At 47.4% G+C, this 21,146-nt stretch overlaps 1 protein-coding gene across 2 annotated transcripts in view; it reads left to right on the forward strand.

Annotated features, from left to right (window-relative positions):
- The window catches only part of ACAD9 (acyl-CoA dehydrogenase family member 9), a 48,074-nt gene that overhangs the window by 18,151 nt on the left and 8,777 nt on the right, over positions 1 to 21,146 (forward strand). For both annotated transcript variants that reach the window (XM_045493980.1, XM_045493981.1), the window contains 7 exons: positions 6,712 to 6,813; positions 10,820 to 10,926; positions 11,875 to 11,975; positions 13,045 to 13,123; positions 14,126 to 14,300; positions 16,872 to 16,945; positions 20,390 to 20,465. In XM_045493980.1, the coding sequence (XP_045349936.1) occupies positions 6,712 to 6,813; positions 10,820 to 10,926; positions 11,875 to 11,975; positions 13,045 to 13,123; positions 14,126 to 14,300; positions 16,872 to 16,945; positions 20,390 to 20,465 (714 nt within the window). The remainder of the gene's footprint in view (positions 1 to 6,711; positions 6,814 to 10,819; positions 10,927 to 11,874; positions 11,976 to 13,044; positions 13,124 to 14,125; positions 14,301 to 16,871; positions 16,946 to 20,389; positions 20,466 to 21,146) is intronic.

Genomic DNA, 21,146 nt, shown 5'->3' on the forward strand with positions numbered 1-21,146 from the left:
ACTGAGCCACCCAGGTGCCCCACCAGCTGTCCTTTGATTGGTGTTAGTATAGTATGTTGTTTTCATCCTCTTGACCGATTTGTGTTTTATACTCCAAGTGGGTTTCTCTTCCACTTAATAAGCATAGAAGGGATTGTAGAAATACAAAATTATCATGAGGCACACCCTATAGTAAAATTGTTGTAGCCAGGTTCCACTAATGGATGCTAGTGTTACCGGGTTAAAGTTTGAGGAGAAGCAGTTTGTTTATATGATCTCAAAGTAGTTTCCCTATGATATTTACTAATTCCAAAGGGGAAAATAGTAACTTTATATAGAGAATCTTGGCAAACACCACCTTGCACAAGTATTCAAGGTTAGTATCACCAGTAGTGAGACTTAGTGACATCATGTACCCCCTGATATGATATACCAAATCATGAGAAGACTTCATAACCCCTGTGATACTCTTGCCCAAAACATATAACCTCAGGCTAGTCGTGTCAAAACATCAGGCAAACCCAAATTGAAGGACATTCTACAAAGTAACTGGTGTTTCAAAAGTATCAGGGCCACAAAAGACCAAGAAACACTGAAGAACTCTCACAGACTGTAGGATACTAAGGAGACATCACTAAATACAATGTAGAATCCTGGATTGGATCCAGGAACAGAAAAAGGACATTAATGGATAAGAAGTGAAATTAATTCTGGAAGTGAGTTAGTAATATTGTATGAATGCCAGTTTCCTAATTTTGAGAATTTTTTCTAGTTCTTACAAGGTTCTCTTAAAAGCGGGATGAAGAGTATATAGGAACTCTATACTATTTTTGTAACGTTTCTTTAAATCTGAAATTATTTCAAAAAAAAAGATTTTTTTTAATGTTTATTTATTTTTGAGACAGAGAATGAACGGGAGAGGGTAGGAGAGAGAGGGAGACACAGAATCCAAAGCAGGCTCCAGGCTCCGAGCTGTCAGCACAGAGCCCAACATGGGGCTCGAACCCACGGACTGTGACACCATGACCTGAGCTGAAGTCGGACACTCAACCGACTGAGCCACCAGGCGCCCCTGTCTGCCTGCTATTTCTAATCTTCATTTCCTCCAGTGTAACTGGATTTCTTTCTGGTACCATCCCTTTCCATGGGAAGACTTTTTTGATATTTCTTGTGTAGCTTTGCAGGATGAATGTTTTCAAGTTTTATGTGTGTGAAGTTTATTTCATCAGAAAAGATTTCTTTGTTGACGGTATTGTTCTTCTAGCCCCTTGAAGGCTTTGCTCCACTGTCTTTTGACTTAATGTTTCCAGCGAGGTGTCTGCCGCTATCTTATCATTCTTACATAACGTCTCTTTATTCTCTGGCTGCTTTTGATTGGGTCTAGGAAAATCAGATTATAATATGTGTTGGTGTAGTTTTCTTCCCATTTCTTTTGCTTGGGATTCTTTGAACTTTGGTTCTTTGGTCTGTGTGTTCATAGTATTGACCAACTTTGATTAGCTTTTGGCCATTATTTCTTTAAAATTTTTTTAGCACCACATCTCCTGCCCTGTCCTCCCCCACCCTCCTTTGGGGACTCCAAGTGTGTGTGTGTGTGTGTGTGTGTGTGTGTGTGTGTGTGTGTGTTCTCTAGAAGTTCAACTTGTATGTTTCTATTTCTTCCATGTCTCCTTAACATGCTTGTATTTTTTCTAACTTTCTCAAGCATTTGGAATATAGTTATAGTGGCTCTTTTAATGTCTTTGTCTACTATCTGTGTTGTTTATGAGTCGTGTTCAGTTGATTGTTGTTTCTTTTCACTGTCAGACCGTCAGTCATATTTCCCTGCTTCTGCATGTGCCTGGTAGTTTCCTACTGGGTAGCAGTCACTGTGGGTTCCACATCATTGGTGCCAGGTGCGTGCATGCATGCGTGTGTGCGTGCGTGTGTGTGTGTGTGATGTTAAGCTTTGTTCTAGGGTACGGTAAATTACTTTGGAACAGTTTGATCCTTTGAAGGGTTGCTCTCTCCCCCACTACCCAAAGAGTAAGTTAAAGTGTTTTCGTTGTGTTCATGTGTTGTCTGAAACCATTCTTTTATGTAGAAATGAGAGCACAGTAGGAAATGTGTGCATTTTATGTACCAGTTAACAAGGAATGAGATATAAAATACTCATATTTACATACCAAAATTATTGCAAATAAAAAGTCCCTAGACACTATTGATAATGCCTCTTAAAATTATTTTGAATATAAGAGAGGGTCCTATATTGTCTACAACAGCAGAATTAAATTGGATTGCTTAATACTGCCTGAGGACCAGTTTATCCTTTTTTATAGTTAAATGATCATTTTATTTTATTATATTTTAATTGAAGTGTAATTAACATATATTATTAGTTTCAGGTAAACAATCTAGTGAGTGATGCAACGTTTATGTACATTACAAAGTGATCACTGGTATAAATCTAGCTCCCATCTGTCACCATACAAAGTTGTTACCTATTATTAACTGTATTCCTTATGCTGTACATTGTATCCCTGTGTCTCCCCCCACCGTAACTGGAAGTTTATATCTTTTTTTTTTTCAACGTTTATTTATTTTTGGGACAGAGAGAGACAGAGCATGAACGGGGGAGGGGCAGAGAGAGAGGGAGACACAGAATCGGAAACAGGCTCCAGGCTCTGAGCCATCAGCCCAGAGCCTGACGCGGGGCTCGAACTCACGGACCGCGAGATCGTGACCTGGCTGAAGTCGGACGCTTAACCGACTGCGCCACCCAGGCGCCCCGGAAGTTTATATCTTTTAATTCCCTTCCCCTACTTCTGCCTAGCCCTCCATCCCCCCTCCCCTCTGGCAACCACCTTATTGTTCTCTGTGTCTGTGAGTCTGTTTCTGTTTTGGTTGTTTTGTTTTTTAGATTCCACATATAAGTGAAAGCATATGGTCTTTGTCTTACTCATTTCACTAAGTATGATACCCTCTCCATCTATCCATGTTGTCACAAATGACGTGATTTCATTTTTTTTATAGCTGAGTAATATTGCATTGTATATGTACATACCACATCCGTTTATCCATTCATCTATTGATGGACACTTAATTTGCTTCTGTATTTTGGCCATTGTTAATAACGTTGCAGTAAAGATAGAGGCAGTATGTACTTTTTCAAATTGGTGTTTTTGCTTCCTTGATACAAATACCCCGAAGTGGAATTACTGAATTGTATGGCAGTTCTACTTTAACATTTTTGAGGAACCTTCATACTGTTTTTCCACAGTGGCTGCACCATTTTGCATTCCCACTAATGGTGCACAAGGGTTACTTTTTCTCCACATCCTCACCGACACTTGTTATTTCTTGTCTTTTTGGTACTAACCATGCTGACATGCCTGAGGTGACATTTTATTGTGGTTTTGATTTGCTTTTCCCTGATGATTAATGATGTTCAGCATCTTTTCTTGTGTCTAATGGTCATCTGTATGCTGTCTTTGGAGGACTGTCTAGTCACATCCTCTGTCCATTTTTTAATTGGATTGTTTTTTGACATGGAGCTTTGAGTTCTTTATGTATTTTGGATATTGATCCCTTATCAGATCTCTTATTTGCAAATATTTTCTTCCATTCAGTAGGTTGCCTTTTATGTTGATGGTTTCCTTTGCTGTGCACAAGCTTTTTATTTTTTTTATATGTTTACTTTGAAAGAGCATGCACGTGCATGAGTTGGGGAGAAGCAGAGAGAGGGAGAGGGAATCCCAAGCCGGCTCCACTTAAACCTCATGAACCAACTTCTGCTAGCTTCACACTCAGCTGTGGGTTTGTCATCTGTGGCCTTTATTATGTTAAGTTCCTTCTATCCCTACTTTGTTGAGAGTTTTAATCAGAAATGGATGTTGAATTTTATTAAGTGCTTTTTTAAGAAATTTTTTTTTAATTTTTTAAAATTTACATCCAAATTAGCATATAGTGAAACAATGATTTCAGGAGTAGATTCCTTAATGCCCCTTACCCATTTAGCCCATCCCCCCTCCTACACCCCCTCCAGTAACCCTCTGTCTGTTCTCCATATTTATGAGTCTCTTATGCTTTGTCCTCGTCCCTGTTTTTATATTATTTTTGCTTCCCTTCCCTTATGTTCATCTGTTTTGCCTCTTAAAGTCCTCATATGAGTGAAGTCATATGATTTTTGTCTTTCTCTGACTAATTCACTTAGCATAATACCCTCTAGTTCCATCCACATAGTTGCAAATGGCAAGAGTTCATTCTTTTTGATTGCCAAGGAACACTCCATTATATACATATACCGCATCTTCTTTATCCATTCATCCATCGATGGGCATTTGGGCTCTTTCCATACTTTGGCTATTGTCGATAGTGCTGCTATAAACATGGGGGTGCATGTGCCCCTTCGAAACAGCACACCTGTATCCCATGGATAAATGCCTAGTAGTGCAATTGCTGGGTCATAGAGTAGTTCTGTTTTCAGTTTTTTGAGGAACCTCCATACTGTTTTCCAGAGTGGCTGCACCAGCTTGCATTCCCATGATTTTTATCCTTTTTGTTAATGTGATGTATCACATTGATTTGCAGATATTGAACCATCTTTGCATCCCCGGATAAATCCCACTTGATCACAGTGAATGGTCCATTTATTATATTACTGAATGCAGTATTTGTTAGTGTTCTGTTGAGGATTTTGCATCAATATTCCCTCAGGGATATTGACCTCTAACTTTGGTGGTGTCTTTGGTTTTCGTCAAGGCCTGCTTTTAAGTGTCGGTTGGTGGGAGTACAGCAGCCTGTAGAACAGTGTTTCTCAACCTGTTTTTCATTATTGCCCCCTCTCCTCCAGTCCTTTATGTCCCCCTATTTACACCCTACTAATGAGACTTTAATGCCACAGTTGTAACAAATATCTGTTTGTGTATTATTTGTATTTCTGGTCTTTATACATTAAAAATATATTTTTGGCTGCTCCACGCCAGACCCAGTTTTTTTATACCTTGGGGAGTGCTGTTGCCCTTGTTGAGAATTCATGATCTAGGGCTAATTCTCTACTGGTGACATGTTGCTCTCCTGTGTGCTGTGCCCAGTGCCCTGTGCATTTAGTGTGTTGTGGAAGGAGATCATTCCAGTCCCTGGTTCTCCATCTCCGTTGGAAACAGAGCCCCCCCCCCCCCGCCCCGATCCTGGCGGTTTCTTATTACACATACTCTACCGTACAGCCCAAGCATTCCACTCCAAAATAGTGATGCAAGAGAAATGAAGACAGAGCTGTGCAAAATGAGCATATGAATGTTCGTGGAAGCTCTATTTCTAAGAACCAAAACCTGAGAGCCATCCAAATGTCCATCGAGAGGTGAATGGATAAGCTGGTTTTAACCATACGGTAGAGTATTGAACAGTAAAAAGTATTATGATAAAGTACTGAAACATGCAGCAATATGGATGAATCTCAAAATCATACTGAGTCAAAGAAACCAGCCCCCCAAAATACATTCTGTGTGATCCCATTTATATAAAACTCAAAAATGCAAACTAATCTACAGACAAAAAGGAGGTTGCCTGGGGTTGGAAATGGACTGAGGGATTGATCACAAAGGAGCATGAGGAGACTTGGTGGAAAACGAAATTTTTATTCTTTATTTATTTGGTGGGAGTAGTTTCATGGGCAGATGTCAGAACTCAACAAATGAAATACTGTAAATATGTAAGGTTTACTATATGCCACTTGTATATGTCAGTAAAGCTATAAAAAAGGTAAATAAAAAAATGAGAGGTTTGGAGTTTTGGGGGGAATGTGTATTTCTCCTTTGTGACCTCTGTGCATAAAAATTCCCAAGTGCAGGTTATGATAGTTTTTCAAATTTATATTAGTAGTGAAATTTAATTTGCTGACAGTTTGAAAGAGCATTTGAACTTGCTTCAGGCAAAATTGTGTATGTATAAAGTGCACAATTATAGACTTAATGCCGCTGGGGCATTAATTCTGCTCTAAGGGAAGTGAGTAGGTGTTAAACAGATTACGCCACCCTCAGAACCTGTGGGCTGTGGTGAAACAGTTGTGATTTCTGTAGACTAGGTGAATGTGGGTCCAGATAGTGCCCAGAATTTGGCTGTCTAGCCTCACATTTTTGGACAGTTTTGGAAGTTGCATGCTTATTTTCTAATTTTCTAGAAGGTAATGGTAATAAAAAATTCAGGTAGAGTATGCCTTCAGAAAAGTTTATATTGTATAATTTGCTGGAGTTTTACGCAGGAAATACACCCATGTGAATAGCACCCAGACACAGAACACTACCTGGTACTGGTCATTTTTCTTTATTTTTTTTTTCTTTATTTATTTTTTTAAATTTTTTTTCTTCTTAACGTTTATTTATTATTGAGAGACAGAGAGAGACAGAGCATGAACATGGGAGGGGCAGAGAGAGGAGGAGACACAGAATCTGAAGCAGGCTTCAGGCTCTGAGCTGTCAGCACAGAGCCCGACACAGGGCTTGAACTCACAAACCGCAAGATCATGACCTGAGCCGAAGTCGGACGCTTAACCGACTGAGCCACCCAGACACCCCTGGTCATTTTTCAAAATCAAGTACTGGCTGGACTGATTAATTAGGTGAGCTTGAGCACCTGCTGAGTAACTGACCAGACCACTCCGTTTTGAAGTTTCTGACCTGGGGAAATTGTTCTGTTTACTTTTATTTGTCTAAACATAGCTTCTGTTTTACTTAATCAAATATTTTCTCTTGGCAGTGGACTCTCAAAGAATTGACCGGGAGGGAAAAATCCCAGATGAAACATTAGAGAAACTGAAGAGCCTGGGTCTTTTTGGGATGCAAGTCCCAGAAGAATATGGTGAGTAAAGGAAAGCACCACCCTGCTGGCTCTTAAGAAAGTGCTTCATATTTGCCCCAAAAAAGGGTTCTGTTTGGGAAAGGTGGCCTTTAAATGCAGTATGTCCAAGATCAAGCTCTGAGAGTGCTAGAATTAATAAAAACCCACATCGTGGATCAAATCTCGGGTAGCTGGCAGGTGAGTATGTGGACTAAGGGACTTTGGGGCAGGAAGAGCTGCTGAGGCCTGTACTTTGTTCATTTGACATGGATCAGGTCCGCTCAGGGTGCCTATGCTCTCCAGGTCCTTGTGGGGCAGAGAAGGAGGTGTGTATCACCTCGGAGCCTCATTGGCTGATTTCAGTGTCTTCTGCACCATGAGGCCCTTTGGTCTCTCTGCAAAGGAATTGCCCCAGAGCTGCGAGCCCTTTGTGGGAGGGACGACTGTGGGGTGAGAGCTCAGGTGTCAGGATCCGCCAGGGTGCTTCCCATCCTGGTGCAGAGGAATAAGGCACATGGCTATAGGACACAGGTGCCTGGAGACAGGAGACTAGATCAGTGAGAACATTCAAGCACGGACTGTCCCTGTAATTCCTGGATCATTGTAGTGATATTTTTAGCCCCCAAATGAAAGACCCTGTCTTTCTCCCCAAGATCCTTGTGTAATTCTGCCTTCTGAGATTTGGTCAATGACTACTACTCTCCCTCTCTCTTCTGCCTAGTCTAGAGTTGGTGACCTAAATTCTGTAAGGGTTAAGGGGACAGGCAAGAAGTTGGAGGGGGGGGCTCGGGTGAAGGGCACAAGGAATAGAGAAAGTGTCACATGAGCAAAATACAGTCCCACACAGGTGTGTGCACACTCAGTCCCCTTCGACATAAAAGTGTGGCTCCAGGCTCCACAGCCTGTAACCTGCACCCATTACTCTGTGAGCCCTCTGCCTGAGCCTTCTCTGGTGTCGCTTCCCCCTTTGATCAGCTAAGAGCTATTGATGGTGCTTGAAGGACCTGGGCCTGTTTCGTGTCTGTGAGCTGGTCATTTGGACATTTAACATTTTGGGCATTTTTCCAACCAGGTCATGAGTTAGGTTTTGCAGAGCAAGACACAGAAGTCAGGAGCTTTTCTCGATATTTTGTCTCCCTACCTGGTTTATCTCCAGAAGTTACAGTTAGGCCTGTGTTGTTCCTCTCCCACCTCTGTAGCCAGGCACCCCTGGGGGGCCTCAGTGTCTACAGAATAAGTTCCCACTGGTACCCAGTCTGGAGCTGGTCCAGTCTGAGACCAAATGTGAACATTTAGGACCACCTAGGTGTAATGGAGTGCAATGCTGGATTGATTCTGGTGTGTGTGTGTGTGTGTGTGTGTGTGTGTGTGTGTGTTTTAAGTTTACTTATTTTGGGGGAGGGCAGAGAAAGATGGGGAGAGAGAGAGAATTCAAATCAGGCTTTGCCCTGTTAGTGCAGAGCCTGACACAGGGCTTGAACTCATGAACCCCGAGATCATGACTTGAACTGAAGCCAAGAGTCAGACACCCAACCAACTGAGCCGCCCGGGCGCCCCGATTCTGAGGCATATTTTTTTTTAACGTTTGTTTATTTTGGGGAGTGAGAGCATGCACGCGCAGTAGAGGAACAGAGAGAGAGGGAGACAGAGGATCTGAAGCAGGCTCTGCCCTGACAGCACAGAGCCCAGTACAGGGCTTGCACTCACAAACCGTGAGTTTACATGTGTGTTTATTGCAGCATATTAAGGGATTAAACAGTTGTCATTTGTCCTTTATGAAATAGCTCTCCTCACATCCCTCAATGTGTAAAAACAGCCCCCTGCAGAGGCCACGAAGCCATCAGTGATGCTGCATCCCCTGTGGCAGGGCATGGCAGCATGCACGGCTGCAGAGGACGCGACATGTCCTGGGTTTCCTTGCCAAAACCTGTAGCCTCTGTGTGCGGTGGGGGGAGACTGAGCTCTGCCCAGACTTGGGAGGCTTGTCCATGTCCGAGCTCACAAGGGACACTGTCCCCCGTGGTGTGTGGTCCTTGGTAAATACTAGAGCGGAACGAAGGTGCAGGCAGAGCCAGAGAGCTAAAGTGGGTCTGTCATCAGCTATAAATACATACCTACCTACCTACCAGCCTACCAACGAGCCGCTTGGAGAAAGCATAAGTGGGGAAGAAAGCCTCTAAACCTACGCAGGTTAGTAATAGTATATATTTCCCCTTCAGAAGCATTTTTAAATTCCCTCTTGCTTGGTGAAAAGGACTTCGTTTTTTCTGCAGACACTTTGTGTCCGTTTGGGATGTGACTTCACCTGTGCGTGTGTGTTCTGTGCCAGCACGTATGGGCGGGGGTGTGTGTTGGCATGAGGTTGGACAACTCTGCACCCCTCGTTTTGGTTTACGTGCTGTTCGCTGGTGTGAAAGTGTTCGTTCTTGCCTGTGACGAGTTTGGGCCTTTTCTCTTTTCTTTTTTCTTTCTCTTTTGTATCCTTTCTTGGGAATTTTAAGACAAGCACAACCTTATGTGTGGGCCCCAAATTTTTGAGGGAAACATTCCCAGTCTGGAGTATTCTAAAGACTGACTGGAAACCACCATCCTGGAAAACGGGGCCCTTTTGCCAACCGAGCCTGGATTTTCTCCCCCAGGCCCCTGTGTGCTGCCCAGTGTGTGACCGTTTCCTGTCTCAGCCCCTCCCCAGCCAGCCGTCTCCGCCTACCCGTCATCTGTCTCCATGTGATTGCGTTCCCCCACAATTGTAGTGATACTTACATCAGGGGAAAAGCATCAGAATTTTTTTTTTTACATTATGTATTTATTTTTGAGAGAGGCACAAATGGGGGGCTGGTTACAGAGAGAAGGGGACACAGAATCAGAATCCGAAGCAGCCTCCAGGCTGTCAGCTGTCAGCACAGAGCCCGACGCAGGGCTCGAACTCACAAACTGTGAGATCATGACCTGAGCCAAAGTTGGATGCTTAACTGACTGAGGCACTCCAGTGGCCCCCCCCCCGCCCCCCACCAGCCATTTTCTTTTAAACAAACAGTACTGACTCCCTCAGTATATGAAATGAGTAAGACCAAAACTTTTATTTGCAACTGAGGCACAGATGGAGTAGGGGGCGTGGGGATGGGATACCGTGGAGCCCCGGCCTTCCCTGGGTACTGATCCCAGGGGACTGCACGTCAGGCGGGGCTGCCCTCCCCTTTATGTGCACCTTCCGCATTTGGGCCGTGCAGGGGGCTCCAGGGCCAGGACCCCACCCGAACTCAGGGCCCAGCTATGCTGCGTGTTGGCCACATGACCCTGGGCCCCAGTTTGTCACTTTTAAGATGCACATAGGCCACCCAGCCTCCTCGAGGTTGAAGAGGAAATGCAAAATACATGAGTTCAATGGAGTTATTTTTTTAAATCTTTGTCTTCTTCCTAGAAAACTTCCATCCAGGGTGAATTACTACCCCCCCCCACCCCCCAGGGAATGTTTGGCAATGTCTAGAGATGTCTTTGGTTGTCAAAACTGGGAGAGGGGGAGCTATTGGCATCTCATGGGTGGAGGCCAAGGTTGCTGCTAAACATCCTGTGGTACTTTGAACAGTCCCCCACAGCAAAGAATGATCCATCCCAAAATGTCAGTAGTACTGAGGCAGAGAGGCCAGCCCTGGAGTCCACTGGATACCAGGAGTGGGATGCTGGACAGCTGTCTTGTTTATAAAGATCTAGGTCTGTGACAGAAGATATTCACAACATTTTAAATGGTTTAACGCATGTGAAGGTACTCTTTTTGTATTAAATGTTATGTTTTTATGATAAAAATATATGCTTATATACCTAAAAAAAATCTGAAAGGAGGTACACAAAAATGCTCTGGTAAGTTTATGGGTAATTTTTATTTTCTTCCTACCTTTCTGTAAGTATGACTTCTTAAAATAGTGATCTGGTATTACTTTACAAGCAGATAAAACAGTCAGGGTCTTTGCCTTCAGTGGGAGGAATTTGGAGCTGGACCATAAGTAAAGCTGGTCTGTTTTTTCTTCAGGTGGCCTGGGCCTCTCCAACACATTGTATGCGCGTATGGGAGAAATCGTCGGCCTGGATGGGTCGATTGCCGTGACCCTAGCAGCACACCAGGCTATTGGCCTCAAGGTCAAGTGTCTATGGCTTCTGTCTGATGCTCTCTGTTGGTCTGGAGTCACACGGTGGCATTGAGGCAGGAGCCTTGCTCGTTTTTACCAAGAAGTGAATTGGGCTCGCCGTGTCGGGTCTTGGAGGGGCCCCTGCAGCACCCCCTGGTACACCTCCTCTCTCCGGCCACACTGGCTGATGCTGGGTCCCCACACAAGCAGTGGTGCTTCGATCACACTGTCCCTCCCCTTGGAATCCTCCTGTCCCCATCGCCTTTGACCCATCCTTTGAGGCCCACATCAGATACTCTGAGGAGCCTGTCTTCACCTCATGCTGGAAGCGAGCCTCCCCTGCTGAGCTCTTGAGTCACTAGGGGCCTGAGCATGTCCTCCCCTCCTTGCTGTCTGTGCACATGTCTTCTTCACCTCTGGGCTTGGAGCATTTTGGGCAGGTCCACGGTCACACTCAGTGACAGTCCCATTACTCAGGCTGTCTCTGCTCAATGGAGAAAGTGAAGGGAGCCAAGTGAACAGTGTACTTGGGCCCCCCACCCCCCACCTGTGCTCCGAGTGGTCATTGGTGGAAAGAGCGGACTTCTCCCCAGGGCACCGACTGAGAAGGGGTCGGACAGTTCTGACATTGACTGCACACCTTCTTTATGCACTCCCATGTATCATCCAACACCCCTCCCCGGTGGGTAGGATTATCCCCAGTGGCATGGAGTTGATGGCATGGAGGCTCAGAGAGGGGACATCCCTTGCCCAAGGCCACCCAGCCTGGTGGTGACAGTCCCTGAGTCTGGCTCCCATACTCATCAGCACCTGTTAATTTCTCAGCTGGGGCTGCTGGCTCTAAGCTCAGAGTGTTTCTTCTTGTGTGAAGTATTTTCTCTAGAAGGGACCACATTCTGCAAGCACACTTCACACTTTCTTTTCCCCACAGCTGATAGCCTGTGTGTGTTTGGTTTAGGGGATCATCCTGGCCGGCAGCAAGGAACAAAAAGCCAAATACCTGCCCAGGCTGGCATCTGGAGAGCACATCGCCGCCTTCTGTCTGACGGAGCCTTCCAGGTCTGCCCCCTGACAAGAGGTGCTGCACGGCAGCCTCTGGGGAACCTTCCAGGGCACCCTGGGATGAGGGCTCTGGATTTTGGCTCATAGCTCGTGGCTTTTCTTTCTTCCCTCCCTGAATCTTCCAGAGAGTCAGCTCAGCAACTTTTCTTGCCAGTTCTCTTATCTTTACCTTATTTCTCTGTCCTATGGATACTTACGAGGGAGATAACATACCTGACGGCACCTATCAAGTAATTGTTTTGTGTCCACGGCACACCTTACACAGGATAAGCATTCAGGCTTCTAAGCAGCTTTGCAAGTGGTATCGTCCCCACTGAGCATGTTAGGAACCTTAGTTCAATGGGGTTGTGTCATCAGCCCAAGATCACACGGCCGGCTTAGGACTCAGGGCTTCTGCTGACAAGTCCGTTACTTGGGCCGTGCTCCATCCGGAACAGGGGGTATCCTGCACTCCTCACAGGAGCTCACATGAGCCTGTTCTCTGCACACATTCCTGTGTTTAAACCTAAGCCCAGGAGGTTTTCACTGCCACTTTTTTTTTTTTTTTTTAAAGCCTAGGCCTGTTGTTTCAGAGTCTTTGTTTTAGTTTTTAGAGGAGGGGGGCAGAGGGGCAGAGAGACAAGGAGAAAGAGAATCCCAGACAGGCTCTGTGCTGACAGCACAGATCGATACAGGGCTTGAACTCACAAACCGTGAGATCATGACCTGAGCTGAAGCGGGACGCTTAACCGACTGAGCCACCCGGCTGAGTGCCCTGACACTGCCACTCTTTGATGTGATAAAGCCGGGGTGGCCGGCCGGCCCCTGTCTTTGTAAATAGGGTTTTACTGGAGCACGCCATTTGTTTACAGGTTGTCTGTGGCCACCTGCGTGCCGCAGCAGCAGAGCTGAGCAGGTGGGACAGACATCCTGCGGGCTGCAAAGCCGAATAGATTTACTTTCTGGCCCTTTATTTTTAAGTCGGCGGACTCCCATGTTAAAGTACCAAACCGTCCGTTTGTAGCCCCCCAGAGACATTGTTCATCCCAGCATCACTCGCTTCAGCCACGTGTTTCTGTTTCTGCAGTGGGAGTGACGCGGCCTCCATCAAGACCAGGGCCACGCTAAGCGAGGACAAGAAGTACTACATCCTCAATGGCTCCAAGGTAGCGCTCCGTGGCCTCTGCGGCCTGCTTGGGGTCTCAGCCACGGCCTCCGCCACGTACTGACCACTTCCTGCACCCCGCGGATCCTAAAGCGTGTACACCTCAGCTCTTGACTGGCAGCTCTTGGGTGGATGCTGCTCTTTTTGAAAGAAGAAACTGGCTCGAGGTGAAGTGACTTGCCAGTGGCCTGTGTCTGCTCAGTGGCGGAACCAGGATCGGAAGCAAGCTGTCCTGCCTCCAGACCCTACACGCCTGTGCAGAACTAGCTGCCTTCCAGTAGCTGGGGCTGGTGTTGTGTGTTTGTGTTTTAATTGATTGCACAAAATTTCAAACAGACGCAACAGTTCAGTGTAGTGAGGCTCCATGCAGCCGTCACCAGCTTCAGCAGTTACTCTCCCACGGCCCGCCGTGTCTCTTCGGTCAGCATTGCCCCCTCTGGTCGCATCCCTACGGTCTGAGCGTGTGTCTCGGCCAGATAAGACTATTTAAAAAAACCCGTTGGTCATTTCTTCGTCTCTGGTCAGCATTCCAGACTCTCTGGTCGTCTCGTACCTTCTTATTTTTCAAATAATTTGTTTGAACCCAGATCCGATTAGGTTCCGTACATTGCAGTTTGTTGAGGAGTCTCTCTCTTGCCCTCTCCCTCCTTTTCCCGTTTCTTCTTTGCCTCTCCTCACTCCTTCCCGCCTGCTCTGTTTTCTTGAGGAAACCTGGCTGCTCGGTTCTAGAGCCTGAGCCGTCTCGGTTCCTCTGGCGTCTCTTCCGTGCACATGTGCACACACACACGGCCACTTGTGCCTCTTGGGGAGATCCTTGCTCTTGGGAGATTGCGGTGATCCCCTGTCTTCTGCCCATGCAGGCTTGGCTTCCCCCGAGCCGAGGGCTTTACGTCTGTGGCCTGAAATTCGACAGGCCCTGGAGCATCCTGTAGCCAAGATGGAGCTGAGAGGTGATGCGTAACAGTCTTGCTTTCTCCAAAGCCCTTTTTCTTTCTTCCCTCAGGTCTGGATCACCAATGGCGGACTGGCCAATATTTTTACCGTGTTTGCAAAGACGCAGGTTGTTGATTCCGAAAGCTCAGTAAAAGACAAAATCACAGCATTCATAGTAGAGAGAGACTTTGGTGGAGTCACTAACGGGAAACCTGAGGATAAGTTAGGCATACGTGGCTCCAACAGTAAGTAGCACACGTGTGTGTGTGCCTGCGGTATGTGTGTGTGAAAGAGAGCCGCCCTTCAGCCCCATCCAAATGCAAGATGGTGTTGGTTTCACATAAGCATGTCAGCAAAATCACGTTAAGAATGCCACAGTGAGAGGCAGCTGGGTGGCCCAGTCGGTTAAGCATCCAACTCTTATTCTCCACTCAGGGCATGATTTCACAGTTTGTGGGATCGAGCCCCGTGTTGGGCTCTGCTCTGGCAGCGAGAAACCTCCTTGGGATTCTCTCTCCCCCTTTCTGCGCCTCCCTTGCTCATGCATTCTCTCTCTGTCTCTCTCTCAAAATTAAAACAAAACCAAAAAACCACAGCAACTTCATGGCAGTTCAGAGGAGCCCTTGAAGCTAATTTATTCTTTCAGCTCATTTATGCCCCTCCCCACACAGCAGGCACTGGCGATCTCCACGGGAGCTCATCACAGCCTCGTGGAGCGCTCCGTCCTGTGAGGCAGGTGTAACGGACACCAGAGAGGCAGAGAGGTGTCTTAAGGAAACACTCCACTGCAGGACACCCCATCTTTCCTGCCTGGAACCTCCTCCTTCCTCTGGCGCTCCCTTGTACCCGCCCAGTGCTGCTATGGAGTCCTTACAAGACTCTGCCTCTTGGGGATCCTAGCTTAGATCGTGGGGTGTCCATGATGTGGGGACCAGCATGCTGCCCTCGGCACCTCTGGACCTGCTTCTTTGCCACTCTGTGTTCTGGCTGGCAATATTTGCCACAGCAGCCTGGTTCAGAAGGGTCAGAGGGGCCCTGAGCTCTAACCGGACTCCACCGCCTAGAAACTCTGTGACCTTGAACCAGCTAGCTTACTTTCCTGTGCCTCTGTTTCCTCACCTAAAGGAAAGGGGTGATAACAGAACCCACCTAGTAATGTGACACGGGAAAGAGGTGTTACAGCGTCTGTACAATGCTTAATGCACACGGAGGCAGGACAGCGTTAGCTCCTGCCATGTTCCCAGAGGGAAAGGAGCACGCTCAAAGGCCCAAGGTGAAGAGCTTGGTGTGCCGGTGAGGGAAAGGGGGCCCTGACAGGGGAGGGAGCAGGGTGGCAGGCCTGCACACTGCTTGGGCAGTGTCCACACTGAACTCAGGGTAGGTGGTGCCCCTGGGACCATGCAGTGGCCCCGCAAGAGTGGAGTAAGTGACACAAGTTGAGGTCAGAGAGGGAGGCAGAGTCCTTCCCACACTCCGCAGCTTGGTGAAGGAATTCGAGCCACTGGGACAAGCGCCTGGCCCCGCAGCCAAGGTGGTAAGCTAGGACCCGGCGGCCAGAGAGGTGGAGATTTCATTGTATTTCACAACCAGGCTGTTGGAATAGTAGAATAAAAGGTTAGTGCGCCCAGTTGCCCACACTTGACTTGCCTGCTATGTGGCTGCTCTTGAGCCATGACCTTCTTTGTCCCGAGTCTCCCTTTCTTCCAGTGTTAAGTCGCTGGGAGTTGTAGTGTTTATGTGACAACGTGCAAAAGCACGCTGCTACAGAAAACATGGGTCAAAAGCCCCTGTTCTGTCCTGCCTCTGTCGTCACCACTGCCATGCTTTTTCCTTTCTCTGCCTGCCTCTGTCACCTTGACCTTGGCTTTCTGCTTCTGCACACCAAGTGCTTCCTCACTTCAAGGTCTGCTCGTCCTCCGTCACCATCGTCACCTTTGTGAGAAGCCACCCCAGCACTGAGCTGACAGAGCGAGCCGTCCTCTCACTCGGCCTGCTTCAGGCTGTGGTTTGGCTCCCTGTCTGCCATGTGCGTGCCATGTTGGGACATGTGTTCCTCACAGCAGATCACGGCCCCTGGGGGCCAAGCTGGCTCACACCTAAGGCCTCGGCTCACGTTGGGTCAGCTGTGTGTCCCTGGCGACAGCTAACGGGGAATCGCAGTCCGCTTCCACAGAGTCACAGCGTAGGGTGTGGCTGCATCCAAGCTAAGTGGGACCCGTACTCCCATCAGATACAGGGACCTTACAAAGGCTGTGCTGTCCACTTTCATTGTTCCGCCTTTGGCTCTTGCTCCTCCTTCACACTTTGCTGAATGTCAGCTTAGAAAATCCTGATGTAAGCCCTTGTCAAAAATATTATTCACCTCCTCTCCAACCTCTGATTTTGTCACCATGCTCTATTTTTTTTAAATATTTTTTAAAGTTTTTTAGAGAGAGAGCACGAGCAGAGGAGGGGCAGAGAGAGGGGTGGGGAGGGAGCGAGGATCCCAAGCAGGCTGTATGCTGTCAGCTCAGAGCCCAATGCAGAGCTTGAACTCCCAAACTGTGAGGTCAGGACCCAAGCTGAAACCAAGAGTCTGATGCTTAATGGACTGAGCCACCCAGGCATCCCCACCATGCTCTATGTATTTCCTCTGTAGCACTTACAACACCAACATGTTCCTAGCAAAGTATGAGCTCCACGCGGACAAAACCCTTGTCTTTCTGTACTGTCCTGTCGTAGCTGGAGAGTGAATGAGTGAATGAATTTGTGCCTATGGGTCAAGTGCAGAATGGTTTGCATTTGTCAAGTAAAGCCTGCAATTTCATCTTTTTCAGCTTGTGAGGTCCATTTTGAAAACACCAAGGTGCCGGTCGAGAATGTCCTTGGAGAAGTCGGAGGCGGGTTTAAGGTGCGTGGTTAGAGCAGGCCCTGTAAGGGCTGCGGTTTACGGTTTAGCTTGTTGGCCCCCCAGTTTCCTGTACCCTCCCTGTTTGTGGCCGGCCAGTGCACTTGCCAGGTGACTGCATAATTCTCCACTGGGAAATCGGAGTGGAGAAGAGTTGGTTCCCAGAAGAGGGAGTGTGTAGTTGGAACTCCATCTCCTTCCTCTGCAAGGCTTTGTTTGCCTTGAGGAGGGTTAGGAGTCCTCTCTCCAGCGAGGGTAAGAAAGCAGGCCAGTGGGCGTTGAAGAAGCTCCAGTTCTCTGAATGCACAACCCTGGGTCCTGAGTCCCTGCCCTAATTTTTCTTGGAGTCAGATTTAGTATTGTTTTTAATTGACATGACTCACATAACATAAATTTACCGTTTTCAAATGTACACATGGATGTTTATGTAATATATTCACTATGTTGTATAGCCATCCCCGTGGTCTAATTCTGGAACATTTTTATCACTCCAAAAATGCCATACCTTCTCATTGCTCCTCTCACCATCTTTGGTGTCGCTATTTTTCTGTTTCTGTGGATTTGCCTATTTTAAACGTCGCATACGCGGAATCCATATGTGATCTTTTGTGTCTGGCTTCTCTTCACACAGCAGAATGTTTTCGAGGTTCACCTACCTTGTGGCACGTGTCATTCCTTTCTGTGGCTGAATAATACTCATCGTGTGGATACACCACACTTGCTAATCCATTCATCAGCTCATGGACATTTGCACTGTTTCCACTTTTAGACTTGTCAATAATGCTGCTGTGAACATGGCACGTATAAGTCTTTGCGTGAACAATGTGTTTTCAATTCTTTTAGGTATATACCTAGAAGCAACATTGCTGGCCACGTGGTGACTATATGTTTAACTTTTTGAGGAACTGCAGACTGTTTTCCAGTGGCCGCACCATGTTACGTTGCCAGCAGCGATGTAAGGAGGTCCATTTTCTCCACATCCTCACCAATACTAATCTCTGCACCCAACATGGGACTCAGACTCACCACCTTCAGGTCAAGAGTTGCACTCTCCACCACATGAGCCAGCCAGGTGCCCCTCCTTTACGCAGTTTTATACTGGGCTATTTGTCTTTACTGTTGCCCTGCCCTAATTTCATGGGTGACCCAGGCAAGCATCTTTGCCCTGGGGAGCCCCACCCACCTTGGCTATGAAGCGGGGATCACAGCAGTAACTTTCTCCCTTTCTGGGTGTTACAAGAATCTGATGAGTGCCATTAGCCAAAGCTCCTGGCCCAAGGCTGTCCGGTAAATGTCTACCAGAGGACTTTAGAGGTGGGCAGACAAAAAGGGAACAGTTGTATGCACACGATGGTATGTTTATCCCGGATGTTCTGTACAGGTAAGAGAATGTAGATGGGAAAGATGAAATTACTGAAGGTTGATTCCCAGAGAGTTGATATTCATCGTTCAGTTTGGGTGCTTATCTTCCTAGATTTTGATCTTTTTAAAGAACATCCATCTCGTAAATATTTGGTAACGCCATTTGTGTAATACAGCCCGTAGTTTTTCGCTCACCAAGAATTCCAGTCTTGTCTTCGTGCCAGTGAATATATGTTGCTAATATTTCACGGTGCAGAATATCTTTGGGACGGCGCCTTTGATGTTCCCAGTCCCTGAGATCGGGCACGCGGTACTGTTCGCACACCTTCCCAGCTCAGAACCAGATTGTGTGGTGTATGTCCTTGCTTGTAGCTGTACACACTTGTCCTGAGTTTAAACATCCAGCAGGAGACTTGCCAGGTCGGAGAGCACTAACGTTTTTAGTTCGTGGCCCCTGCTGCCAAGCTGCGTGGGGAGTTGGGCCAGCGCCCACCCACCAGCAGCGTGTGGGAGTGCCCCTTGCCCTAGTCCTTTCCACACTGCATTAACACATTGTTCCCATCGTGGTAGATGAAAAAAACAATTGTTTTAATATACAAAAGAAAGATTTCCAAGGCCCTCTCTTTGTTATTAGTAGGATTACTTGCCAGTTAGCCTAAACGCTAAACAGTGAGTGATTCCAGAGACCACAAAATGAGCAAAGGCCAGGGGAACATTGCCTGGCTGATGTGGGAGAAAAGTAAGCCTCTTCCTGTGGACAGTCAGAGGTTTTGTCCATGGTCAGATCTTTGAGGCATGGAGGCAGTGAACGGTCGGGCAGGGGCTGTTGAAAGCGTGGAGTATGTGTCTTGCTCGTGGGCAGTCCGCGATGTAGAATGCAGCTTAGAAATTATGGACGGAGAGGTCTGCAGTAGGGATGCTGTTGCAGCATTCTGGGGCTGCACGGGCTGGGGCGGGGAGGGTGGGGGGGCGGTGATCCCGGGGTTAAGTAGGATTGACACTTGAGCTCGGGAGCCCCTCTTGAGAAAGGGTGAGATCTGTTAGGTCGTTGGTCCTCTGGGGAATGAGACCTCGTCTCAAATCTTTTTTTCCTTCAAAATCAATTTTTTTAATGAGGTTAAGAATAAACTCTGAAGAGGCCACAAGACGGATTTCATTCGTAAAACCGTGAGCCGGCTTTCGCAAGCCTGTGTGGGCAGAAGGAATGAAGGTGGGGTGTTTGCGTCCTCATCATAGTCCTGGCAGGTCTAGACTGGCGCACACCCACGGCCCGAGACTCAGGGAGTCTGAGGCCAGAGGTGGCCCAGGAGGAAGCAGGGCAGGATCTGGGTGTCGGTCACACTGTGGTGGCGCATAACGGCACCCTCTCCTCCATCCAGCACCCAGGGCTGGGCCTTGTTCCCGCATTCCCGTGGGAACCGCACTCGCCCCTCCCAGCAGTTGTTGCCAACCTCACAAAGTCTGCTTTGAGATTCTCCTGTTCAGGTTAACAAGTAATCATAAATTCAGATTCAGCTGCATGATTTATTCATCCAAGTCCTCTATAAGTGTTCAGTCAAAAGCTGTAATACGCTTGAAGTTGAGCTTTTAAGGAAACTGTGGTGTTCACAGACTCCTTCTGCCCTCAGCCCCAGCCTGCCTCTGAGGCATCACAGGCATGGTAGGGGCGTGGCAGGTCACTATTTCTCAGGAGTGGTGGGAAAGTCCCAAGTAGCTTGCAGGGGTACCTGGTAGGTCTTAGTTTCTGCTCCTCTCCTCTGAGGACTAAGAATTGTCCTGTTCTGGAATAATGTTCAGTTCCTTTATCAGGGGGTGACTCCAAGGATGTTTGTGATTGAGTTACCCCACATGAGTAACATGTGGGGACTACACTGTCTCCCAGCCCGGTGGGGATTGGCAGAACAATTAACTTTCCCAGATGCTGGCACAGAATTCTGTACCAACTTGCCTTTTGTCTTCATGAAACCTGGTAAAAATAGACAAGCAGTGCTGTGGTCTGGCCCTTGGGCTTTTCCCAGTACAGCAGGGGTGAGCAGGACACTTGGGCAGTGCAGTCCCAGTGAGCCACCCCCACTCTCCCTGCAGGTGGCCATGAACATCCTCAACAGTGGGCGGTTCAGCATGGGCAGCATTGTGGCTGGGATGCTCAAGAAACTGATCGGTAGGTACGTTGGGGACAGGAGCCTTTTGTGGCACAACCTTGCTCCTGCGGCCCCCACTCCATCCCGGAGGCTCTGCCACGTCCTCACAGCAGGCCGGTGCTGAGCCAGGCCACTGGACAGACAACCCAGCTGCAGGTTAAGACGCGGGCTTTGGTTTAGACCAAAAGTCGTAGTCAGTCTGCGCCCAGGTGGCTGATGTTCCCATTTCACACTCCTCTGTTTTACTTACAAAGGATGGGGGGAGCCGGTGTAGTCTGCCAAAGGTCAAGAGGGGTTGCTACTCTGACCACTAAGAACAGAGCTACTTAGCAAACATCCAGATGTGAGCAGCACAGTAGGGCTATTTCTCACAAGATGCCCATTTTGTAGTGACTCAGTGGGTGAGGAGTGGGACTCCTATCACTTGGTTTCAGGATGTTGCCTTTGTTTTTTCCATTAGCATACCTGAAACCTAGAAGTTTTTGCCAGCGAACTTAACCCTGTAGGATTTTTGTTGGGCAAGGATGTCAGCTTTGTGGAAGTGACTGAAGGGAAAGGCAGAGAGCTGAGGGTTACCTGGAGGCTGGTAGAGTGCTTGTGAAGTCCTCAGAGTGCAGGGCCAGGTGGGGACAGAGAGGCTTTGTTTTAGGCTCTTCTCTCCATTTCATAGATGAGGAGCCTGAGACTCAGAAAGGATCACT

Source organism: Leopardus geoffroyi, chromosome A2 (assembly GCF_018350155.1).
Source record: "Leopardus geoffroyi isolate Oge1 chromosome A2, O.geoffroyi_Oge1_pat1.0, whole genome shotgun sequence".
Classification (NCBI taxonomy): Eukaryota; Metazoa; Chordata; class Mammalia; order Carnivora; family Felidae; genus Leopardus; species Leopardus geoffroyi.